At 42.3% G+C, this 19,480-nt stretch overlaps 1 protein-coding gene across 5 annotated transcripts in view; it reads left to right on the forward strand.

Annotated features, from left to right (window-relative positions):
* Positions 1-381: 381 nt before the first annotated feature.
* TBC1D7 (TBC1 domain family member 7) overlaps positions 382-19,480 on the forward strand; it is a 28,034-nt gene continuing 8,935 nt past the window's right edge. For 4 of the 5 annotated variants that reach the window (XR_009262781.1, XR_009262782.1, XR_009262783.1 and 1 more), the window contains exons 1-5: positions 383-603; positions 2,425-2,544; positions 3,789-3,869; positions 7,278-7,465; positions 13,269-13,406. Coding sequence is in view for 2 of the 5 variants with exons in the window: in XM_058732987.1 (XP_058588970.1) it covers positions 2,433-2,544; positions 3,789-3,869; positions 7,278-7,465; positions 13,269-13,406 (519 nt within the window). In the remaining 3 variants the exon portion in view is untranslated. Of the gene's footprint in view, positions 604-2,424; positions 2,545-3,788; positions 3,870-7,277; positions 7,466-13,268; positions 13,407-19,480 lie in introns of all 5 variants that reach the window. The other variant, XM_058732989.1, reaches the window with a different exon arrangement.

Here is a 19,480-nt window from a genome sequence, read left to right on the forward strand (position 1 = left end):
CATAGTGGACGGAGAAAAAGGAAATAAAGAAAGAAAGCAGGAGTCTTCCACCGCAGACGGGGCGGAGGAGCATCTTCCCAGGCTCCAAGGAGCTTTCCCCGCCCTCCCATGCAGGCGGGGACCTTAAGGACCGGAGAGGAGAGAGCATCCCAAACACTAGCCAGAACGGAAGGAATAAGGTGGTTGCCAGACTCTTCGGACCAGGAGTGGAGAATTAGAGGACCGCTCCCACTGGCAGGCGCCGCGGAGAGAGTCTAAGCCAACGACGCCAGACGCTTTCTGCTCTCCAAAGCGCCCGGGTCTCAGGGCGCGAGTGGAACTTCTGCGCATGCTCCACACGCACGCGCACTCTCGGCACCGCCCCTCCGACGGGTGCTGACGTCACGTCCGGCGACGGCGGGGGCGACGGGGCGCTGGCTAACCGGGCGCAGGTGGCCCGTAGCCTCCCTCCGCCCCGGGGGCCGCCCTAGGGCGCGCCCGTCCCCTCGGCGGCCTTCACGTCGCCTCCCCTGCCCGCCGGCCGGTCAGCGCGCTGGGCCTGGTTTCCGCCGCCTCCCCCCGGACCACTTAGTCTCAACCCGGGTGTGGTTTCCACTGCTAGAGGTGAAGCATAACAGGGAGAGTGGGACCTGGGGTCGTGGAGCAGGGTGTGTTGACTTTTCCTCAGGTGGACGCTCAGGGGCCGGCGTGTAAATTACAGGATTTTCTTCCGGGAGGACCTGTAGCCATCGTAGTGCAATCTGAGAATCGTGTGTGTAGGTAACGGGCACCGCACCGCCCTGCAGCTGTTTGCTGCTTTTAAAGAAATCCCCGAACTCATTTGGCGTTTTAGTGCTTTGGAATTTTTTTAAAAAAATTTTTTAATGCTTATTTATTTTTGAGAGAGAGAGAGAGAGAGCGAGCATGAACACGGGAGGAGCAGAGAGATAGGAAGGCACAGAATCAGAAGCAGGCTTCAGGCTCAGAGCTGTCAGCACAGAGCCCAACGAGGGGCTCGAACTCACAAACCGCGAGATCACAACCTGAGCCAAAGTCTGATGCTTACCCACTGAGCCACCCTGGAATTTTTGTTTTTTGTTTCGTTTTTGTTTTTGTTTAAAACGTGTGGTCCCCAAAGCTCAGAACCCTTTAGAATTTCTCCTTTTTAACGAATCTTTACCTTTCCTGAGACCGAAGGGGTGCAGAGTTTTCGATAAGGAAGACCTTGGCTTGTCTGGAACTCAACCCTCCCTTCCTCGCTGGGGACTTGTCAGGATTTCTAAAACCTGAGGATTAGATTCCTTTTTGCACTGACATTTTAAGTATTTGATTTCAGGCAGTGCAATACTTTCTGAAAAATGCCTTACATCCATTTTATTCTTAAAATGCCAACCTAATCTCACCTTTCCCCCCCCCCCGATGTCTTGCAGTCAGTCCTATGAACATTATTGTGAAAGAACCTGACACCGCTGAACTTTTTGAGTCCCAATGCCAGATTTTAAGTCGTTATTCTGTCTTCAGTTCTGTGGCATCGTTTATTAATAGGCTTCACTCCTGCCCCCCTTCTGGTTTACAATTCAGTGCTGTTCGTCTCTTGTGGGCTCTGATTTCGATAACTGCATTTGATAGGATTGTGTTTAAAGGAAAACTAAGTGAGAAGCTTGTTTTGTTGTTGTTGTTTTTACTTTTTTTATAGTTTAGTTTTTTATTTCACAGAATGCCCATTTGAAAATATGGCAAAGCAAAAGAAAGGAAATCACCCAGAATCCTACCTAAAGACACATTGCCTGCATTTTAGAATATAGTTTCATTTTTTTAATGCATAATATTTGTAAAAACAAAAACAATTCCTAGTGGAGACTGTTTGGTAACCCCTTTTGTATGACATCTTGTCCTCGTATTTCACTAGTGTTTTGTTTTTTTTTTCCTTCTTTTCTTTGAACGTGTATAATGGCCAGGAACTCCCATAAGTAAAGTAGGAGCCTTAGTGCATGCACCTTGTGAAATCTATTTTAGCAGCTCAGAGGACTTTAGTTTTATGTCCTGGTTTTTGGCCAAGGAACATAGGTGAGGTGGTGTTAGTTGTTTAAAATGAGACATTTAGGGGCGCCTGGGTGGCTCAGTATTTAAGTGACTCTTGATTTCAGATCAGGTCATGATCTCATGGTTTGTGAGATCCAGCCCTGTTCATCTCTGTGCTGACAGCGTGGAGCCTGCTTGGGATTCTCTCTCTCTCTCTGCCCCTCCTTTTCTCTCTCTCTCAAAATAAATGAATAAACATTAAAAAAATAGATAATGTTGAGTCCTATGCAAAGGCAGCCAGTTTATTTTAGTATATTGAATTCGTGGGGGATGTTTGAGAAAATCATTGGAAAAGTTCCCAAATTGTCCAGTCTCTGTTTTTAAGCTCACTCTTTCCCTCTCCCTACTCTTTCTCTCTCCAAGAATGAAACATGACTGAGGACTCTCAGAGAAACTTCCGTTCAGTGTATTATGAGAAAGTGGGGTTTCGTGGAGTTGAAGAAAAGAAATCATTGGAGATTCTCCTAAAAGATGACCGGCTTGGTGAGTTTTACAAGTTAGATTGAGGTTATTGGGTTTTAGTCATCCCAGCTGTCCTGAAAGAAGTGGTGTCTTAAAAGACATTCAGAAGTATTTGTTACCTGCTGTATCTTTTAGTGATAGGATGACAGGTAAATGGTGTATTTTGGGAGAGGTTATGGATTTTTCAAGCTTCTATTTGCTGAGGCTGAGTCGGATGTCTTTGAGAGGACTGTTAAGAAGGCTGTGGTATTTTTTCTCATATTAGACCCATATATTTCCTCTGTTTTCAGAGCTGTTATCATAGCTTCTGGGTAAATTCATAACTCTCCAGACGATTTTTCTCCGATGCAAATACCATGAGACTACATTATGTGTTGACATCTTAGTTGCTTTGTAGTAATAATAAGGTCTGTTCTGCTGACTAAAGTAAAATAAACTGAACCATAGGTAAAAATAGTACTTTATATGCATAGAATGCTTCTAAAATTTCAAAACCATTTCCCTCCTGATCTTTGTGTTTTAAGCATGGCTGGAATTTTTTTTTTTTAAAGACAAAGCTTTTTTTTTTTTTTTATGTTTATTTTTGAGACAGAGAGAGACAGAGCATGAATGGGGGGAGGGTCAGAGAGAGAAGGAGACACAGAATCAGAAGCAGGCTCCAGGTTCTGAGCTGTCAGCACAGAGCCCGACGCGGGGCTCAAACTCACGGACCTCGAGATCACGACCTAGGCCGACGGCGGACGCTTAACCAACTGAGCCACCCAGGCGCCCCAAGCATGGCTGGAATTTGACGAGCACAGAGAATTGAGGTTCAGGACAGTTGAGTGTGGTTTGTTGGAGAATGTGGGGATCTAAGGGCTGACCATGCCATTCACTAGCTCTGCTAACTAAAGTCGCTTAACTGCTTGGGGCTTCAGTTTCTGCAGCTTTAAAACAATAACTACCCAACAAGCTTGCAGTGTGGATTAAATGAAATTCTGTAAATAGTGACTACTGCTAATGTGACACAGGGAACGTAGTAATGTATGCAACATGCATCTCCTAGGCTGTGAAGCACTGATTGTTTTCAAGTAGCCAGTTGGTGAAACCCCCGGGCTAGAAATCAGACCAGTGTTGCCTTTTCTAGATTTACTGACTTACTAGACATCCTCTGGAGAAATGTCTTACTGTACTTGAATTAAACAAACAAACAAAAAACCAAAATGCACTTTCGTGTCGTCAGCATAAAAAGTTTCTAACCAATTGTTCTTTGTTTCTTCCTCTAGATATCGAGAAACTTTGTACTTTTAGTCAGAGATTCCCTCTCCCGTCCATGTACCGTGCGTTGGTATGGAAGGTGCTTCTAGGTATGAGACTCAAGAGTTGGAAGATTTATCTTCAAAAATGTTGAGTGATGGGACATTTGTCATTCTTATCAGTCAGGAAGGAGAGGATTCTTCTAGGCCCTTTGCTGCATATTGGGCCTACTGTCAGGAGACTGAATTATTGCTCACTGTGAACGCCTTTAAGAAGGTGATTTCAGTAGCGGTACGTTAAATATTACTCTCCGGGCGTCAGTAATAATAGAAGAGGAAGGAAGGTGTGTTCCTGAAACAAGGTGCGGGGAGGGCATTGGACGGGAGCAAGAGCTGGTCTGGGCTTCACTGTCAACTGGGTGAACCTGAGGAAGACCCCGGCGAGGCCTCAGCTCTCACACCTGTAAAATGACGTTACTGAGCTAAATTAAATTAACTGCCAGGTTGTGGCTCTCAATTGGTTATTTCTGTGGTTCCCAGCTCTAGGGGGTCTAACTTCCTGATGAGTGCTAGCAGAGTCAGAAAGAAATGGAGGCGTTTTTACTTCCTAGAAGCATAAATGGATACATTCCAGTGACGAGTGGCTGAAGGAGAAGGAGAAATGCGCCTGCTCAGTTTCCGTGGGAGAAAAAGTGTATTAGGGGCCACAGGTGACTGGCCTTTTGAGCCAAGTGTTTTTTCCTCGATTTCTGCTGGGCCTGCTGATGCTTACAATACCTGTCCGTTGCCATCCTCCTTTTCTTTCTTCCTTAAACAAACAAATAATTCGAGTAATCGCCCAATTCTCCTGTGAGGTAGGTATTAATATCCCAGTTTTGCAGATGGGGAAAAAAGACTGCGAGGCTAAATGCCTTGCCTGGGGCCTTCTAGTCTGTACGTGGCAGAGCTAAGGTTCGAACTTAGGTTGGTGGAGCCCGTTTGAAGGTAAAAGATAGACTGTCGGCCCCGTTCTCTTTCCAAAATGTACTGCATTTGCAGGACTTGAGACATCTGCTGTCCTAAGTCTGATTATGTAATGTGGAGGCAGCGAGCAAGCACAGTCCATTCTAGAAAGTGGAATGCCTTGCTTTGTCGTGCATCCCGACAGTCTTTGAGCTCTCGTATGTCTGGTGGGTGACAGTGCGGTTACTGCCCAGAGAGCAGGTATCAACCATTTTAGTGTTTCTTACATCTTGAGCCTTCGTTCTTAAGTCTTGGTGTTTCCAGTGGCCATCAAAATAAATGCCTTCCAGGGATGCTGACACTCTTTCTGCTGGGAAATACTATGTGTCTTATCGGTTACTAACACCAGTGGATTGGGTGGCAGACGTACAGTTGCGCTTTGTGACACGTTGAGAGTGTCCAGGCTTGTTCGTCACCCCTGTTTCCCCACTTGTCTTTACCAGGTAAGTCTTTGTTGTTATTTTTGTGGTAAAGACACTGGAGATTTGCAGCCGCCATGCCGTGTAAGGAGACAGGCTGACTCTTCCTAGAACGGGTTGATTACTCAGGGACCTTGTCAGGCCTGCTGATACCATTTCAGGGAACTGTCGGAACTTTAGAACTAGCTCTTTGAGGTTGAACATGGGAGGCACTGTGCTGCCTCAAGTAGTATGAGGAGGGTGTAATTACAGCTGTTTAATCTTTGTTAGCCCAGATTTGGAGGACATGGAGGAGTTAGTTAGGACATTGGGAGTCAGACATGTTAGTGTATTCCCTTGGCTTTTGCGGAAGCCTGGTACGAACTCCAAAGCTAAGGTAGGTAAAGCTTTCTGTCAGGACAAAGAACATTGAAGCGAGTTGGATGTTAACATTGCGTCATGTTAGCTAAAGTCTCTTGCGCTCACCCACCTTTTGTTTTCCAGACTGTTCTTTAGCATACTGTATCTGTGGTGTTTTCTACTAAAAGAGTGATCCTTATCAGATGTACGCTAACACTTAACGCTGGCTTAGTATGTGTTGTGTACTTTCGAAGCACTTTATATAATTTTTTATCCATTACAGCAACTGTATGACACATATTATTAGTCTCATTTTTCAGATGGAGAAGCTCAGCCTTCTCTACGGGGAGATTGAGTAAGTGGCCGACAGCTGTCCAGCCACTTAATTGTAGAGCTAGAGTTCAAACCCAGGAACTTGGACTCCAGAGTCCATGTTCCTGTACAGTCTTGTTACATTTAATGAGGCCGGAATAAATATGTGTTTTTTTTTTATAGCAGAATTTAGAGCCTTGAAAATTCATTGTCAGCGTTTTACAAACCTGTTTGACCCTGGCATCCTTCTTTTCATGCGGGCTTTTAGGGCTCGTGTTGTGCAGAGGACGCTCAGTGAGATGCTTACCCGTCCCATTTCCCACCTCTGACAGCTGAGGAAACAAGTTCGCAGAGAGACATTTTGAGAGTCCTGCTGTTCTCACACGTGGGACTAGAAACTATGTTTTTGCTGAAAGCCTGTCCGGTGCTCCTCCCGCTCTGCTCTTTCCATGCCATTTGTTTGTAAAAAAGATGGTTTTTGCCCCCAAACCTCATAGGTAGGCATGTTTAAATGAGCCAGTGAGCATAAAATGGCATCAGAATATGATGTAAAGTGGTCTCATCAGTGAGAACCAGAGATTTCTGTGGTCCCCAAGCTAGGCTACTTTGTGAGCAAGTTTTGATCATCGGGGAAGAGAAGGATTTGATAAGTTGGTGCTGGTCCTGAGATGAGGGGCCTGTATGGTTGGCTAGGGCAGCCGTAACTAAATACCACAGACCGGGCTGCTTAAACAACAGTTTATGTTCTCTCAGTTCTGGAGACTGAGAAATCCAAGATCAAGGTGCTGGCTGGTTTGGTTCTTGGTGAGGCCTCACTTGGCTTGTAGATGGCCACCGTCCCGATCTGTCCCCACATGGCAGAGAGAGAGACAGCAAACGGTATCGCTTCCTTCTCTTGTAAGGGCCCGAGCTCTGTTGGATTGCAGTCCACCCTTACAGCCTCATTTAACCTTAATCTGCTTCTAGGCGCTGTCTCCACATTTAGCCACACTGGGGTCGGAGCTTTAACATCTGCATTTTGGGGGAAGCAGTTCAGTGCATAGCAGGAGCAACATGCAACAACTGGAGACCGGTCCGTAGGAGCCGAGGGTGGCCCCGGGCTGACAACCATACATTTAATTACATCATCTTGATGTAATTAATTGATCACGATGTGGTTATCGTGAGTTTAAGTGGCACACCTATTCAAGGGCTTTATGATGCCACTTTCGTTTCTCTTAAATATCAGTGATGCAGGTACCATTGAAATAATGATAGTACTTAAAATTTAAGATTGTTTTATAGAGAGAATTTCTAAAACAGAATCTGTATGGTAACTAAATATCTGTGTGATTCTAGTCTGATTGTAATGGGCAGCTTCTCACTTGATTCTCTCCAATAAAGGGGGGATTTGGATTTGCATCTCAGTGTTTTTGCACTTTCTTTCCCCCCCTCCGTCTCCATATAGGGATCCTGCCTCCACACCATGAGTCCCATGCCCAGGTGATGTTGTACCGCAAGGAGCAGTACTGTGACGTCCTTCACGCCCTGAAAGTCGTTCGCTGTGTCACTGAGGCCACGCCTCAGGTTGAAGTCTATCTCCGCATGTACCAGCTGGAGTCTGGAAAGTTGCCTCGAAGTCCTTCCTTTCCACTGGTTAGTGGTACTTTTGTTTAACACTTAGTTCAAGTCTAGACTGTCCCATCCTGCTAGCATTTGACTACATCATATTTTACCTTAGAAACTCTCAGTGGCTCTCCTCTCTCTGGGCAATAAAAGCAATACATCTTTCCCTGGCGTTCGTGGCCCTGCACATTCCTACTCAATCTAATTTTTTAAAATCCATTTTATTTTGAAATAATTGCAAACTTGCAAGAATACTAAGAATTCCTATATACTCCTTACCCAAGTTTCTCCATCATTAATATCTTACCATGTTTGCTTTGTTGTTTTCCCTGTGTTATGTATACATATTTTCTTCTAAACCATATGAAAATAAGATGCAGACATGATATTCCATTACTTGAAATTCCTTCAGTATATACTTCCTAAAGAAAATAACATTCCCCTAGGTCACTACAGTGTAGGATAACCATAGTATAATCATTGAAAACAAGAAGTTTACATTGATACAGTATTAAGATCTGATCTTCAGACTCCATTCACATTTGACTAGTTGTCCCAATAATGCCCTGTATCACCAACCAACAAAAAGTTTTGTTCAGAACTTATCAGACTTTCTTACCAAACTTTCACCCACTAGTTTTAACCTTTGTTGATGATTTAAAAAATATTTTAAGTGTTTTAACTCTTCATTTAAAAACCATTTTAGAAATAGAAAAACTGGCAAAAATAGTATAGTGTTCCCATGTACTTTTACTTAGTGTCACCAAATGTTTCATCTTATATAATTATCAAACCCATAAAATTATCGTTGATAAAATACCATGAATCTGTAAACCTTACTGAATGTCCTGCTGCTTTCCTTTTCTGGGTCTAGAGTCCAGTGTGGGCTCACAGGTGGCATCTATTGCCACATCTTCGTCTCCTTTCATCTGGAAAAAGTTCCTTGGTCTGGCTGTGATGACCTTGACACATTTGAAGAGTACTGGGCAGTAGAGCGTGTCTTAGTTTGGGTTCATTTGTTGTTTCCTCATGATTAAAATTCGATTATGAATTTTTGGCAGGAATACTGCAGAAGAATGATACTTAATTACTGTTGCCGCTAACTTGACCAGTTGGTTAAAGTGGTGTCGGCCCTTTTTCTTCAAAGTAAGATTATTATTTTTCCTTTTGTAACTAAGAAGTCATTTGTGAGGAGATGCTTTGAGACCAAGTCAATGTCCATGCACTAATGATTCCTGCCTGAGGTAACTTTTACTGTGCTGGTTGCCAGATGCTGATTTTCTAACTGCTTTGTTCTTCTGCGTTTATTAATTGGCATTCTTTTATAAGGAAGGGTTTTCCCTTCTCCCTCATTTATTTATTTATGCCAGAATGAATTTATGGTTTCCTCTTTTATTCAATGGCCTGTAATCCATTACTCCTATTATTTACTTGATGTTCAGATTGTCTCAGATTAGGCCAGTGGGAGCCCCTTCAGATCGACTCCTCTCTCTTTATGATAAGTTCCCATCGTTTGGAGCATTTCTGTACTTTCCGACACAAAAAATATTCCCAACCCATCTTGTATTTTCTCTACCCAAGCCCCAAATCAGCTGTTTCCGTGTTGAATCAAGTGTGGTTTTACAGGGCAGCGGATATTCTCGTGTTGTTGCTGGTGTGTGGTGGTGGTGGCTTCTAGGTCCTGTCCGTAGACAGAGCTGGGACAATGTGCACCTTCTCTAAATATATAGAATCCTCCACACCCATTCACACACACCTAGGTGTGTTTGTGTGTCTGGCTCTGGGTGTTGGATGCCCTCCGTTCACACTGATCCCTCTGGTTCTAGTCCAGTACCACGAGTGCCTCTAGCCTTCACCCTCCTGTGTGTGCGAGTTCCTTGTCTGACAGTTGCGAATATGAAAGGCTCCGGTCCTCTTTGGTACACTTATTGATCTGCTTGTTCGTCTCGGAACCAGCACTGCCAGCTACCTCTTGGCCCTCACCTGGAGGCCCCAACCTGCTTTTTAAACTTCCATCTTTGACACACCTTTACTCCAGTTACTTGGACTGCTTGCTGTTCGTCAAGAGGAGAAGTTCAGGCAAAGGAATGATGATAACTCTTGGGCTTTGGCTATTTTAATGCAGTTCGAAATTCATTTTTGGCGTTTTAACTTTTTGTGTCTGTATGTGGCTAAAACACTGCTCACAATCGGGATTTGCCTGCAAGCTGTGCTCTTCAATAAAACATTTTTTTCAGTCTATTTATTTTTGAGAGGAAAGGGTGCATGCCTACGCGTGTGCACACGTAGGGGAGGCACAGAGAGAGAGAGACTCCCGAGCAGGCTCACACCATCAGTGCAAGCCCGATGAGGGGCTTGAACTCATGAACCATGAGATCATGACCAGAGCCAAAATCCAGAGTCAGATGCTCAACCGACTTAAGCCACCCAGGTGCCCCAAAGCTTATTATTTTTTTTAACTATTTTTTTTAATGTTTATTCTTGAGAGAGAGAGGGAGAGAGAGGGATGGAGAGAGAGAGAGAGAGCGCACGAGCACAGGAGGAGCAGAGAGAGGGAGACACAGAATCTGAAGCAGGCTCCAGGCTCTGAGCTGTCAGCACAGAGCCCGACACGGGGCTCGAACTCACGCACTGCGAGATCATGACCTGAGCCGAAGTCAGACACTCAACTGACTAAGCCACCCAGGCCACCTCCCGCCCCCCACAAGCTTATTTTTTTCATTGCAGTTTACAGCCTACCAGTCAGTATAGCACTTTGAGAGTTTTGACTTATTCATTCTTTTTGAAGTTAATGATGTGGTTCCCACGGATAGAGCTTAGGTTGTTGTCCACTTTTGTTAAGTTTATCAAGAGAGAACTGAAAATAATTGGAACTCTTAACAAACGTCTTTAAACTTTGCTTACCTCTGACAAAGCGAAGTGGATAGTTCTCTGCAAGTTCTTAAATTATATATTAAATGAGGTTAGACTATCTATTAGTTCAAGAAACCTAAGTGATGCATCTCATCCCTACTCAGCTGGTCCGTGCTCCAAGCCGACACCTCTACTGCGGCCTGTGGCAAGTGTGACCTCAAAGTGTTGGTGTTGGCTCTGCACCCCCATCTCCCCAGTCATTGAGCCCCACGCAGCCTGTTTAGTATTCCTGTATAGCAGAGTGCGTGACAGTGCTCGACACAGGCCTGGGAACACGGTCGAGGACATTGGTCCTCCTCCCTGGCCTCTCAGACCATCCTGGAGCCAGTGAGCTGCCACATTCGGGAGCCCCCGGCAGAGTTCCAGTATTGGGTGGGAGTCTGGGAAGGGAGTCTCCCTTCTTCTTTCTCTTCCTCTGACATTAATTAAATGTTAAGAAAATGTTATTTTCTGTGATTCTCTTACTCTTGACATTTTCTAGAATATTAAGGAGTCGAAAGGAGACCTAAAATGAAATGCTTTTATTAAAATAGGAATTTTGACCACGAATAGCCAAAGCAATCTTGAAAAAGAAAACCAAAGCAGGAGGCATCACAATCCTAGACTTCAAGCTATACTACAAAGCTGTAATCATCAAGACAGTATGGTACTGGCACAAGAACAGACACTCAGATCAAGGGAACAGAATAGAGAACACAGAAATGGGCCCACAAACGTATGGCCAAGTTATCTTTGACAAAGCAGGAAAGAATATCTGATGGAATAAAGATATTCCACTTCAGCAAGTGGTGCTGGGAAAACTGGACAGAGACATGCAGAAGAATGAACCTGGACCACTTTCTTACATCATACACAAAAATAAACTCAAAATGGGTGAAAGACCTCACTCAACATAAGACAGGAAGCCATCAAAATCCTCGAGGTGAAAACAGGCAAAAACCTCTTTGATCTTGGCCACAGCAACTTCTTAACACGTCTCTGGAGGCAAGGGAAACAAAAGCAAAAATGAACTACTGGGACCTCATCAAATAAAAAGCTTCTGCACTGTAAAGGAAACAATTAGCAAAACTAAAAGGCAACTGACAGAATGGGAGAAGATATTTGCAAACAACATATCAGATAAAGGGTTAGTATCCAAAATCTATACAGAACTTATGAAACTCAACACCCAAAAAAACACATAATCCAGTGAAGAAATGAGCAGAAGACATGAATAGACACTTCTCCAAAGAAGGCATCCAGATGGCCAATTGACACATGAAAAAATGTTCCACATCACTCATCATCAGGGAAATACAAATCAAAACCACAATGAGATACCACCTTACACCTGTCAGAATGGCTAACATGAACAACTCAAGCAACAACAGATGTTGGTGAGGGTGCGGAGAAAGAGGATCTCTTTTGCATTGTTGGTGGCAATGCAAGCTGGTGCAGTCACTCTGGAAAACAGTATGGAGGTTCCTCAAAAAACTAAAAATAGAACTACCCTACGACCCAGCCATTGCACTACTAGGCATTTATCCAAGGGATACAGGTGTGCTGTTTCGAAGGGGCACATGCACCCCCATGTTTATAGCAGCACTATTGACAATAGCCAAAGTATGGAAAGAGCCCAAATGTCCATCGACGGATGAATGGATAAAGAAGATGTGGCATACATACACGATGGAGTATTACTTGGAGAGCAAAAAGAATGAAATCTTGCCTTTTGCAACTACATGGATGGAACTGGAGGGTATTATGCTAAGCGAAATTAGAGAAAGACAAATATATGACTTCACTCATGTGAGGACTTTAAGACACAGAACAGATGAACACAAGGGAAGGGAAGCAAAAATAATATAAAAACAGGGAGGGGGACAAAACTCGTAAATGTGGAGAACAAACAGAGGGTTGCTGGAGGGGTTGTGGGAGGGGGGATGGGCTAAATGGGTAAGGGGCATTAAGGAATCTACTCCTGAAATCATTGTTGCACTAGATGCTAATTTGGATGCAAATAAAAAAAAATCCTGGAATGGAAAAAAGGATATTGGTGGTGGTGGTGGTGGGGGGGGGACTAATAAAATCCAAATAAAGCATAGAGCTTAGTTCGTAAAAAAAACAAAATGGGAATTTTGATTTAACTTGGAGCTTTTAAGAGGAATAGAAAGATGCTTTTTAGTTTGTTTTTAACACTAAAATCCTTGGCTGTTAAATCCTAGATGAAAACATAATTTTGTGTACGATATGGTGTTTGAAAACAAAATAGGTTTTAGTAGATTCTAGTTTTTATAAGATTACCTTGTTTAAATTTACTTGAAGGTTTATGTTCATATTTTGAGTATTGACACAATGTTTGAGAAATGCCATTTTTCTCATTCCTAAAATTCTGATTCTAGGGACATTTTAACTTATTAGCTGCTTAAAGACAGAACAAAATTCTAAAGGTATGTATGAATGCTTTCCAATAAAGAAAATGCTTTATTAGTCTTTTTGGAGTCATCTGATTTTTGCAAATTACTGTATTAACAGATGTATCCAGTTACTGTTTATGATATTTATCACATCCTTTTGGAAGAAATTCTTTTCTAGCCCTGAGAATATTTTTGGGTGGAGAGAGCCAGCACTTTGCTTATGATTTATGTTTTCTTTGATGACCTTAAACGTTAGAAAGTGGAAGATCTCTGAGTGCTTAATCTGAAACTTGGGCAGTCATGAGCACCACTGATCCAAATAAATTTCTCTGGTTACCCAACCTTACCTCCGCCTTAGTCTTCTGTTTAGTCATGGACCATGTGCTTTTCAGTTCCACTTTGATTTATTAATGCAGCCTCTTCAAAAGTTAGGGGGTAAGGTTTCATTTTCATCAAAGAAATATGTATCCCTCTCTTCTGCTGGCTTCCGTCCTTTAACCAGAGATTTATTACTAATCTTTCAGGAGCCAGAAGATGAAGTATTTCTTGCCATTGCCAAAGCCGTGGAAGAGATGGTGGAGGACAGCGTCGACTGTTACTGGATCATCCGATGCTTTGTGAACCAATTAAATAACAAGTACCGGGAGTCTTTACCCCAGCTGGTGAGGGATGCTTTTCTTTCTCTTGAGGGTAGCAGTGGACGGTGGTACTAGGGACATAGCCTTACTTCCTGGTGCTGCTGCAATTATGAGCGGGCTCCCTACAAACTGTTTTCCGTAAAAGGTCAACAGTAACTATTTCCAGATGGTCTCTGTGTCTCTCTCTGTTGCAAACACTCAGCTCTGGTGTTGTTGCACAGAAGCAGCCATTGACAGTGCATGAAAGAATGGTCGCGGTGCATCTGGCCTGCTGCAGGCCATAGTTTGCAACCTCTGCTCTTTTGTATTCCTTATCCTGGGCTAGAATATACTGGATTTATCTAGGATTGCCTCTCTGTTACTTAAGGTTTACGTTTGGCTGCATATAACGGATAGCCTAAATAACAGAAGCTTTATCTTTTTCTCTGCTGTAACCAGAAGTCTAGAGGGAAGGCAGTCCAGAGCGGGTGCCATAGTGCCATGATGTCTGCAGGGACCCAGGCTCCTGTCCTTTTGGTCTGGCATTCTTAGGTGTGACCCTTCTTCCTCCTCTGTTCACAGATGGATGCTAGAGTGACAGCCATGACATCTATGATCTAAGATGGTAGAAAGGGAAGGGCAAAGACCAAAGGGAAGGAGTGGAAGGGACAGCCAGTCTCGTCTGTCTTCCTTGGACAGACTTTGCTTCTGCACCTCTGTTAGTGGCAGGACCATGGCACCCGGCCACCTCTGTCTGCAGCAGAGGCTGGGATCACATTGTGATCTCCTGTGGAAACAGGATTCTGTTACTGAAGAAGGAAAGGTGTCTGGATGTGACAGAGGCAGCCTGCTGGCGGCTGTGCTCTGACCCGCAAGTCCAGAGAACTACGGCCACTTGCTCCGTCAGCATAAGCCAGTGGCTCTTTGCCATTCTCTTTTTCTAGTTTTTTCCTTTATTTCTCTCATTTATAAAAATGAGTGTCTTTCTTTCCTTTTTTTTTATATATATATAATTTATTGTCAAATTGGTTTCCATACTGAGAACAAACTGAGGGTTGATGGCGAGTGGGGGAGGGGAAAGTGGGTGATGGCTGTTGAAGAGGGCACTTGTTGGGATGAGCACTGGGTGTTGTATGAATGTCTTTTTCTTAAATCAGTGACTTGTTCCATTAGAAAATTCTTTTGAAATCAGTGACCATGATAGTGGCTGCAGGGCCCGATGAGGGGGCGCTGACGGAGGCTGACTGAGCCCCGAGGATAACTGTGCTAACTACAACAGTTACCGGGGCAGTTGGCAAGACCCTTCAGCTTTGTAGAGCACTGTTACAAGAGTATTTTCTAGATTTCAGTTAAGTAAAATTTGATTTTCAGAATTTTAAAATTTAATTGACTTAGTATGATTTCAATAAAAATAATTCAAACACGGTGAGGGAAGCATAATGTTGGCTGCCTAATTAAATCAAGAGATCCAGATTATACCATGATTTCATTAGCTTTTCTTATTTCGTATTGGAGCAAATTCAGTAGCATTTTGCTAGTTTATGTTTAAAAAATTCTTTATTTTTTTTTAACGTGTACTTATTTTAGAGAGAGAGAGTGCGCGTGCAAGTGGGGGAGGGATAGAGAGAGAGGGAGACAGAATCTGAAGCAGGCTCCAGGCTCCAAGATGTCAGCAGAGAGCCGGACGCGAGGCTTGAACTCACGAGCCATGAGATCATGACCTGACCCAAAGTCGAATGCTTAACTGACTGAGCCACCCAGGCGCCCCCCAGAATTCTTTATTTTTGATAACACAAGTAATAAGTACATTCTTGAAGTATTAAACAATCTGGATAAATCCAGTGTTCCCAAAGATCTGTACCGACACCTCCTTATCCCCTACTTTCTAAGAAGTAAATATTGTCATTAGCTCAGTGTATATATTCTATACTATCTTATGTACATTAGGATGGATGGAATGCATCCATGCACACACATATGTACACAAATATATACACATATGTCCATGTAATGATTCATGTATTTATTACATGTATAACTTTAAAAAATACATAAATATAACATTGTTCATATGGTGCAACAATTTTTTTTTTTTTTTTTGACTTAATGTCTTGGAATACTTTTCCACTTCAGTGCAGATCGGTAGTGTTCAGCCTTGACTTCCTATTAGCGCCACCTGGGAGCTTTTAAAAACTTACCAGTGCCTTTCCTCCACCCAAACCAAGTAAGTCCGAATCTCTGGGGGTGGGTGGGGCTCAGAATTCTATGTTTTAAAAAGCAGCAGGTGATTCTCGAGTATGGCTAGGGTTGAGAGCCACTCCTCCAGAACCACCTTTTTTTTTTCCCTCTTAAAAATGTGATATTATTGCCTGTTAAGAATTTGCCATATTTTAATATAACAGATCTGTGTTGACAGTCAGCCTGCCCTTGTACATGATCCTTTAAACATATATGTTTTTGTAGGTCAGGCACCTATAAAGGGATTGCTCGGTTGAAAGATGTATTTAAATTTTTTAATTGCCAGGTTGCTCACCCAGAAGGCATATCAATTTTGCTTCCCACAACAGATTAGAAGATTTTCTGTTTTCCACTCCATTGCCAATACTTGATGGTATCAGTTTCTTAAATTTTTGTTAATCTGATAGTGAACATGGTCTCCCATTTTAATTTACATATCCTCATTTTCTAGTGAGGCTGGGCAGCTTTGCATATGCTTATTGGCCACTTGTATTTGTCCACCTTTCTATTTTGTTTGCATCTTTCTTTTTAATTTGTAAGAGTTATTGATATGCTCTGCATATTTATCCCTTGTTACATATGTTGACAATATTTTCTCCCTGTCATACAGAGATTTTTCAGTGTTGATACAATTGGATCTGTCGATATTTTTCTTTTGCTTTGAAGCCCTTTCTAATTCCAAGATTAAAACACAGGTTTTATTTTGAAATTTTTATTTATTTTTTTAGAGAGAGAGAGAGGGAGAAAGCATGCTTTGTTTAGAGAGAGAGAGAGAGAGGGTATGTGCCAGTGGGAGTGAGGGGCAGAGGGAGAGAGAGGATCTGAAGGAGATTCCATGCCCAGCATGAAGCCTGATGCAGGGCTCGATCCCATGACCCTGGGATCATGACCTGAGCCAAAATCAGGAGTCAGATGCCACCCAGTCACTCCTGAAAAACAGATTTTTAAAAAACTTTGCTCTAACTTTTAAAAATATTTATTTATTTAAATTTATTTATTTATTTTGAGAGAGAGCATGAGCAGGGGAGGGGCAGAGAGAGAGGGAGAGAGAATCCCAAGCAAGTTCCCCACTGTTAGCACCGAGCTGGATGCGGGGCTCGATCCCATGAATCAGGAGATCACCTGAGCCGAAATCAAGAATCAGATGCTTAACCAGATGATTAACCGACCGAGCCACCCAGACACCCCTAAAAATATTTATTTATTTATTTATTTATATTTTATTTATATTTTATTTTATTTTATTTTATTTTATTTTATTTTATTTTATTTTATTTTTTAAATATAGTTTATTGTCACGTTGGCTAACATACAGTGTGTACAGTGTGCTCTTGGTTTTGGGGATAGATTCCCATGGTTAATCGCTTACATACAACACCCAGTGCTGATTCCAACAAGTGCCCTCCTCAGTGCCCATCACCCATTTTCCCCTCTCCCCCACCCCATCCTCAGTTTTTTCTCTGTATTTAAGAGTCTCTTATGGTTTCTCTCCCTCCCTCTCTGTTTGTAACTATTTTTTTTTTTACCCCTTCCCCCATGGTCTTCTGTTTCTCAGGACCACATATGAGTGAAAACATACCGTATCTGTCCTTCTCTGCCTGACTTATTTCACTCAGCATAATACCCTCCAGTTCCATCCACCTTGTTGCAAATGGCAGGATTTCATTCTTTCTCATTGCCAAGTAGTATTCCATTGTGTATATAAACCACATCTTCTTTATCCATTCATCAGTTGATGGTCATTTAGGCTCTTTCCATAGTTTGGCTATTGTTGAAAGTGTTGCTATAAACATTGGGGTACAAATGCCCTTATGCATCAGCATTCCTGTATCCTTTGGGTAAATTCCTAGTAGTGATATTACTGGGTCATAGGGGCAGATCTATTTTTAATTTTTTGAGGAACCTCCACACTGTTTTCCAGAGTGACTGCACCAGTTTGCATTCCCACCAGCCCACCAGCAGTGCAAAAGGGTTCCTCTTTCTTCACATCCTCGCCACACTGTTGCCCGAGTTGTTAATGTTAGCCATTCTGACTGGTATGAGGTGGTATCTCATTGTGGTTTTGGTTTGTATTTCCCTGATGATGAGTGATGAGCATCTTTTCATGTGTCTGTTGGGCATCTGGATGTCTTCTTTGGAGAAGTGTCTGTTCATGTCTTCTGCCCATTTCTTCACTGGATTATTTGTTTTTTGGGTGTGGAGTTTGATAAGTTCCGTATAGATTTTGGATACTAACCCTTTATCCCATATGTCATTTGCAAATATCTTCTCCCATTCTGTCAGTTGCCTTTTAGTTTTGTTGTTTCCTTTGCTGTGCAGAAGCTTTTTATCTTGATAAGGTCCCAATAGTTCATTTTTGCTTTTAATTCCCTTGTCTTTGGAGATGTGTCAAGTAAGAAATTGCTGTGGCCGAGGTCAAAGAGGTTGTTGCCTGTTTTCTTCTCTAGGGTTTTGATGGTTTCCAGTCTCACATTCGGGTCTTTAATCCATTTTGAGTTTATTTTTGTGTATCGTGTAAGAAAGTGGTTCAGTTTCATTCTTCTGCATGTTGGTATCCAGTTCCCTCAGCACCATTTGCTAAAGAGACTGTCTTTTTTTCCATTGGATACTCTTTCCTGCTTTGTCAAAGATTAGTTGGCCATACATTTGTGGGTCCAATTCTGGGTTCTCTATTCTACTCCTTTGGTCTATGTGTCTTTTAAACCTTTTAAAATTTAGTCCTTTAATTTGTGAAGGGATTTATCTTTGTGCTTGACATCAGACTCAGATTTGACTTTGTTTATTGGTTGTTAACTGCAGTAAACCTTCTTCCACTTCCTCTTTCTGTTTGACAGTTATTAAGACTGTGCTTCATGCCAGGAAGTTTGCTTTATTAATGAAAACTTAATTTTAACACACATCTTTGTTTTTATGGGTGAGGAAACTGAAGCACAGAGCAGTTAAGTACCTTGCCCAAAGTTAAACAATTAGGAAACAGAACTGCCTACCATTTACAGTGTCGGTTCATTCTTATTTTTCACAGATCTGAAATGCCACCTTTATTATATACTGGATTTTCATATATACTTCTATCTCTTTCTAGACTTTTTCTTCCCCCCTCAAGCTATATGTCTATTCCTAGGTCCACACCATATGAGTCATTTAATATAGCTTCCTAGTATGTTTTGGTGCCTGGTAGGGTAAACTCCCTCATATTGTTGTTCTGTTTCAAAAGTGCTCTGGCTATGCTTGAACTCTTTTTGCTTTTTAGAAATGAATTTTAAATCAGCAAGATACTTAATGCCTCCTAAGTTGATTTCTTCATTTTCAAAAGAGAGGTTTATTTTAATATGTATGTTTATAGTACCCAGCACATAGTTTTAAATTGTTATGAAGCTTTTTTTTTAAAGTTCTTCAGAATGTGTAAGAAAAGTTAAATTTCCTTTGCGTTGCTGTTTGATTTACTCATTTACTTGAACTTTTCTCTTTATTTAAACTGTGCTTGGTCTACCTTAACGTTTGCATTACTGTGGTTAGTCGACCTCTTCTTCCTGGATTTTGTTAAAGGAGACTTTTTATAATCTTTCCTATCATCATCAGGTTTTTGTTACCAACTAAAGTGGTTATCACAAAGCACAGCTTGGTTTGTAATTCTAGCGAAATGCTTATGCAATGGGCAGTGATGGGCTTTTGGCATCAGAAGACAAGACTCGATCTGGTGATGACACATTGATTATGTTGCAGTATTCTGATTCATAGGCTTACATCACAGCCACTCCTCTCTCTACAAGCTTTAGGAATTTCTGCTCTTTGACAGGGTCTCTCCAGCAGGGAGAAGAGAAACCATCCTGTGATGTGGATGGCCTCCCTCGTTAATCTCTTTTCAGAGCAGACTGTCTGTA

The sequence above is a fragment of the Neofelis nebulosa genome, chromosome 6, assembly GCF_028018385.1.
Source record: "Neofelis nebulosa isolate mNeoNeb1 chromosome 6, mNeoNeb1.pri, whole genome shotgun sequence".
In the NCBI taxonomy this organism is placed as follows: domain Eukaryota; kingdom Metazoa; phylum Chordata; class Mammalia; order Carnivora; family Felidae; genus Neofelis; species Neofelis nebulosa.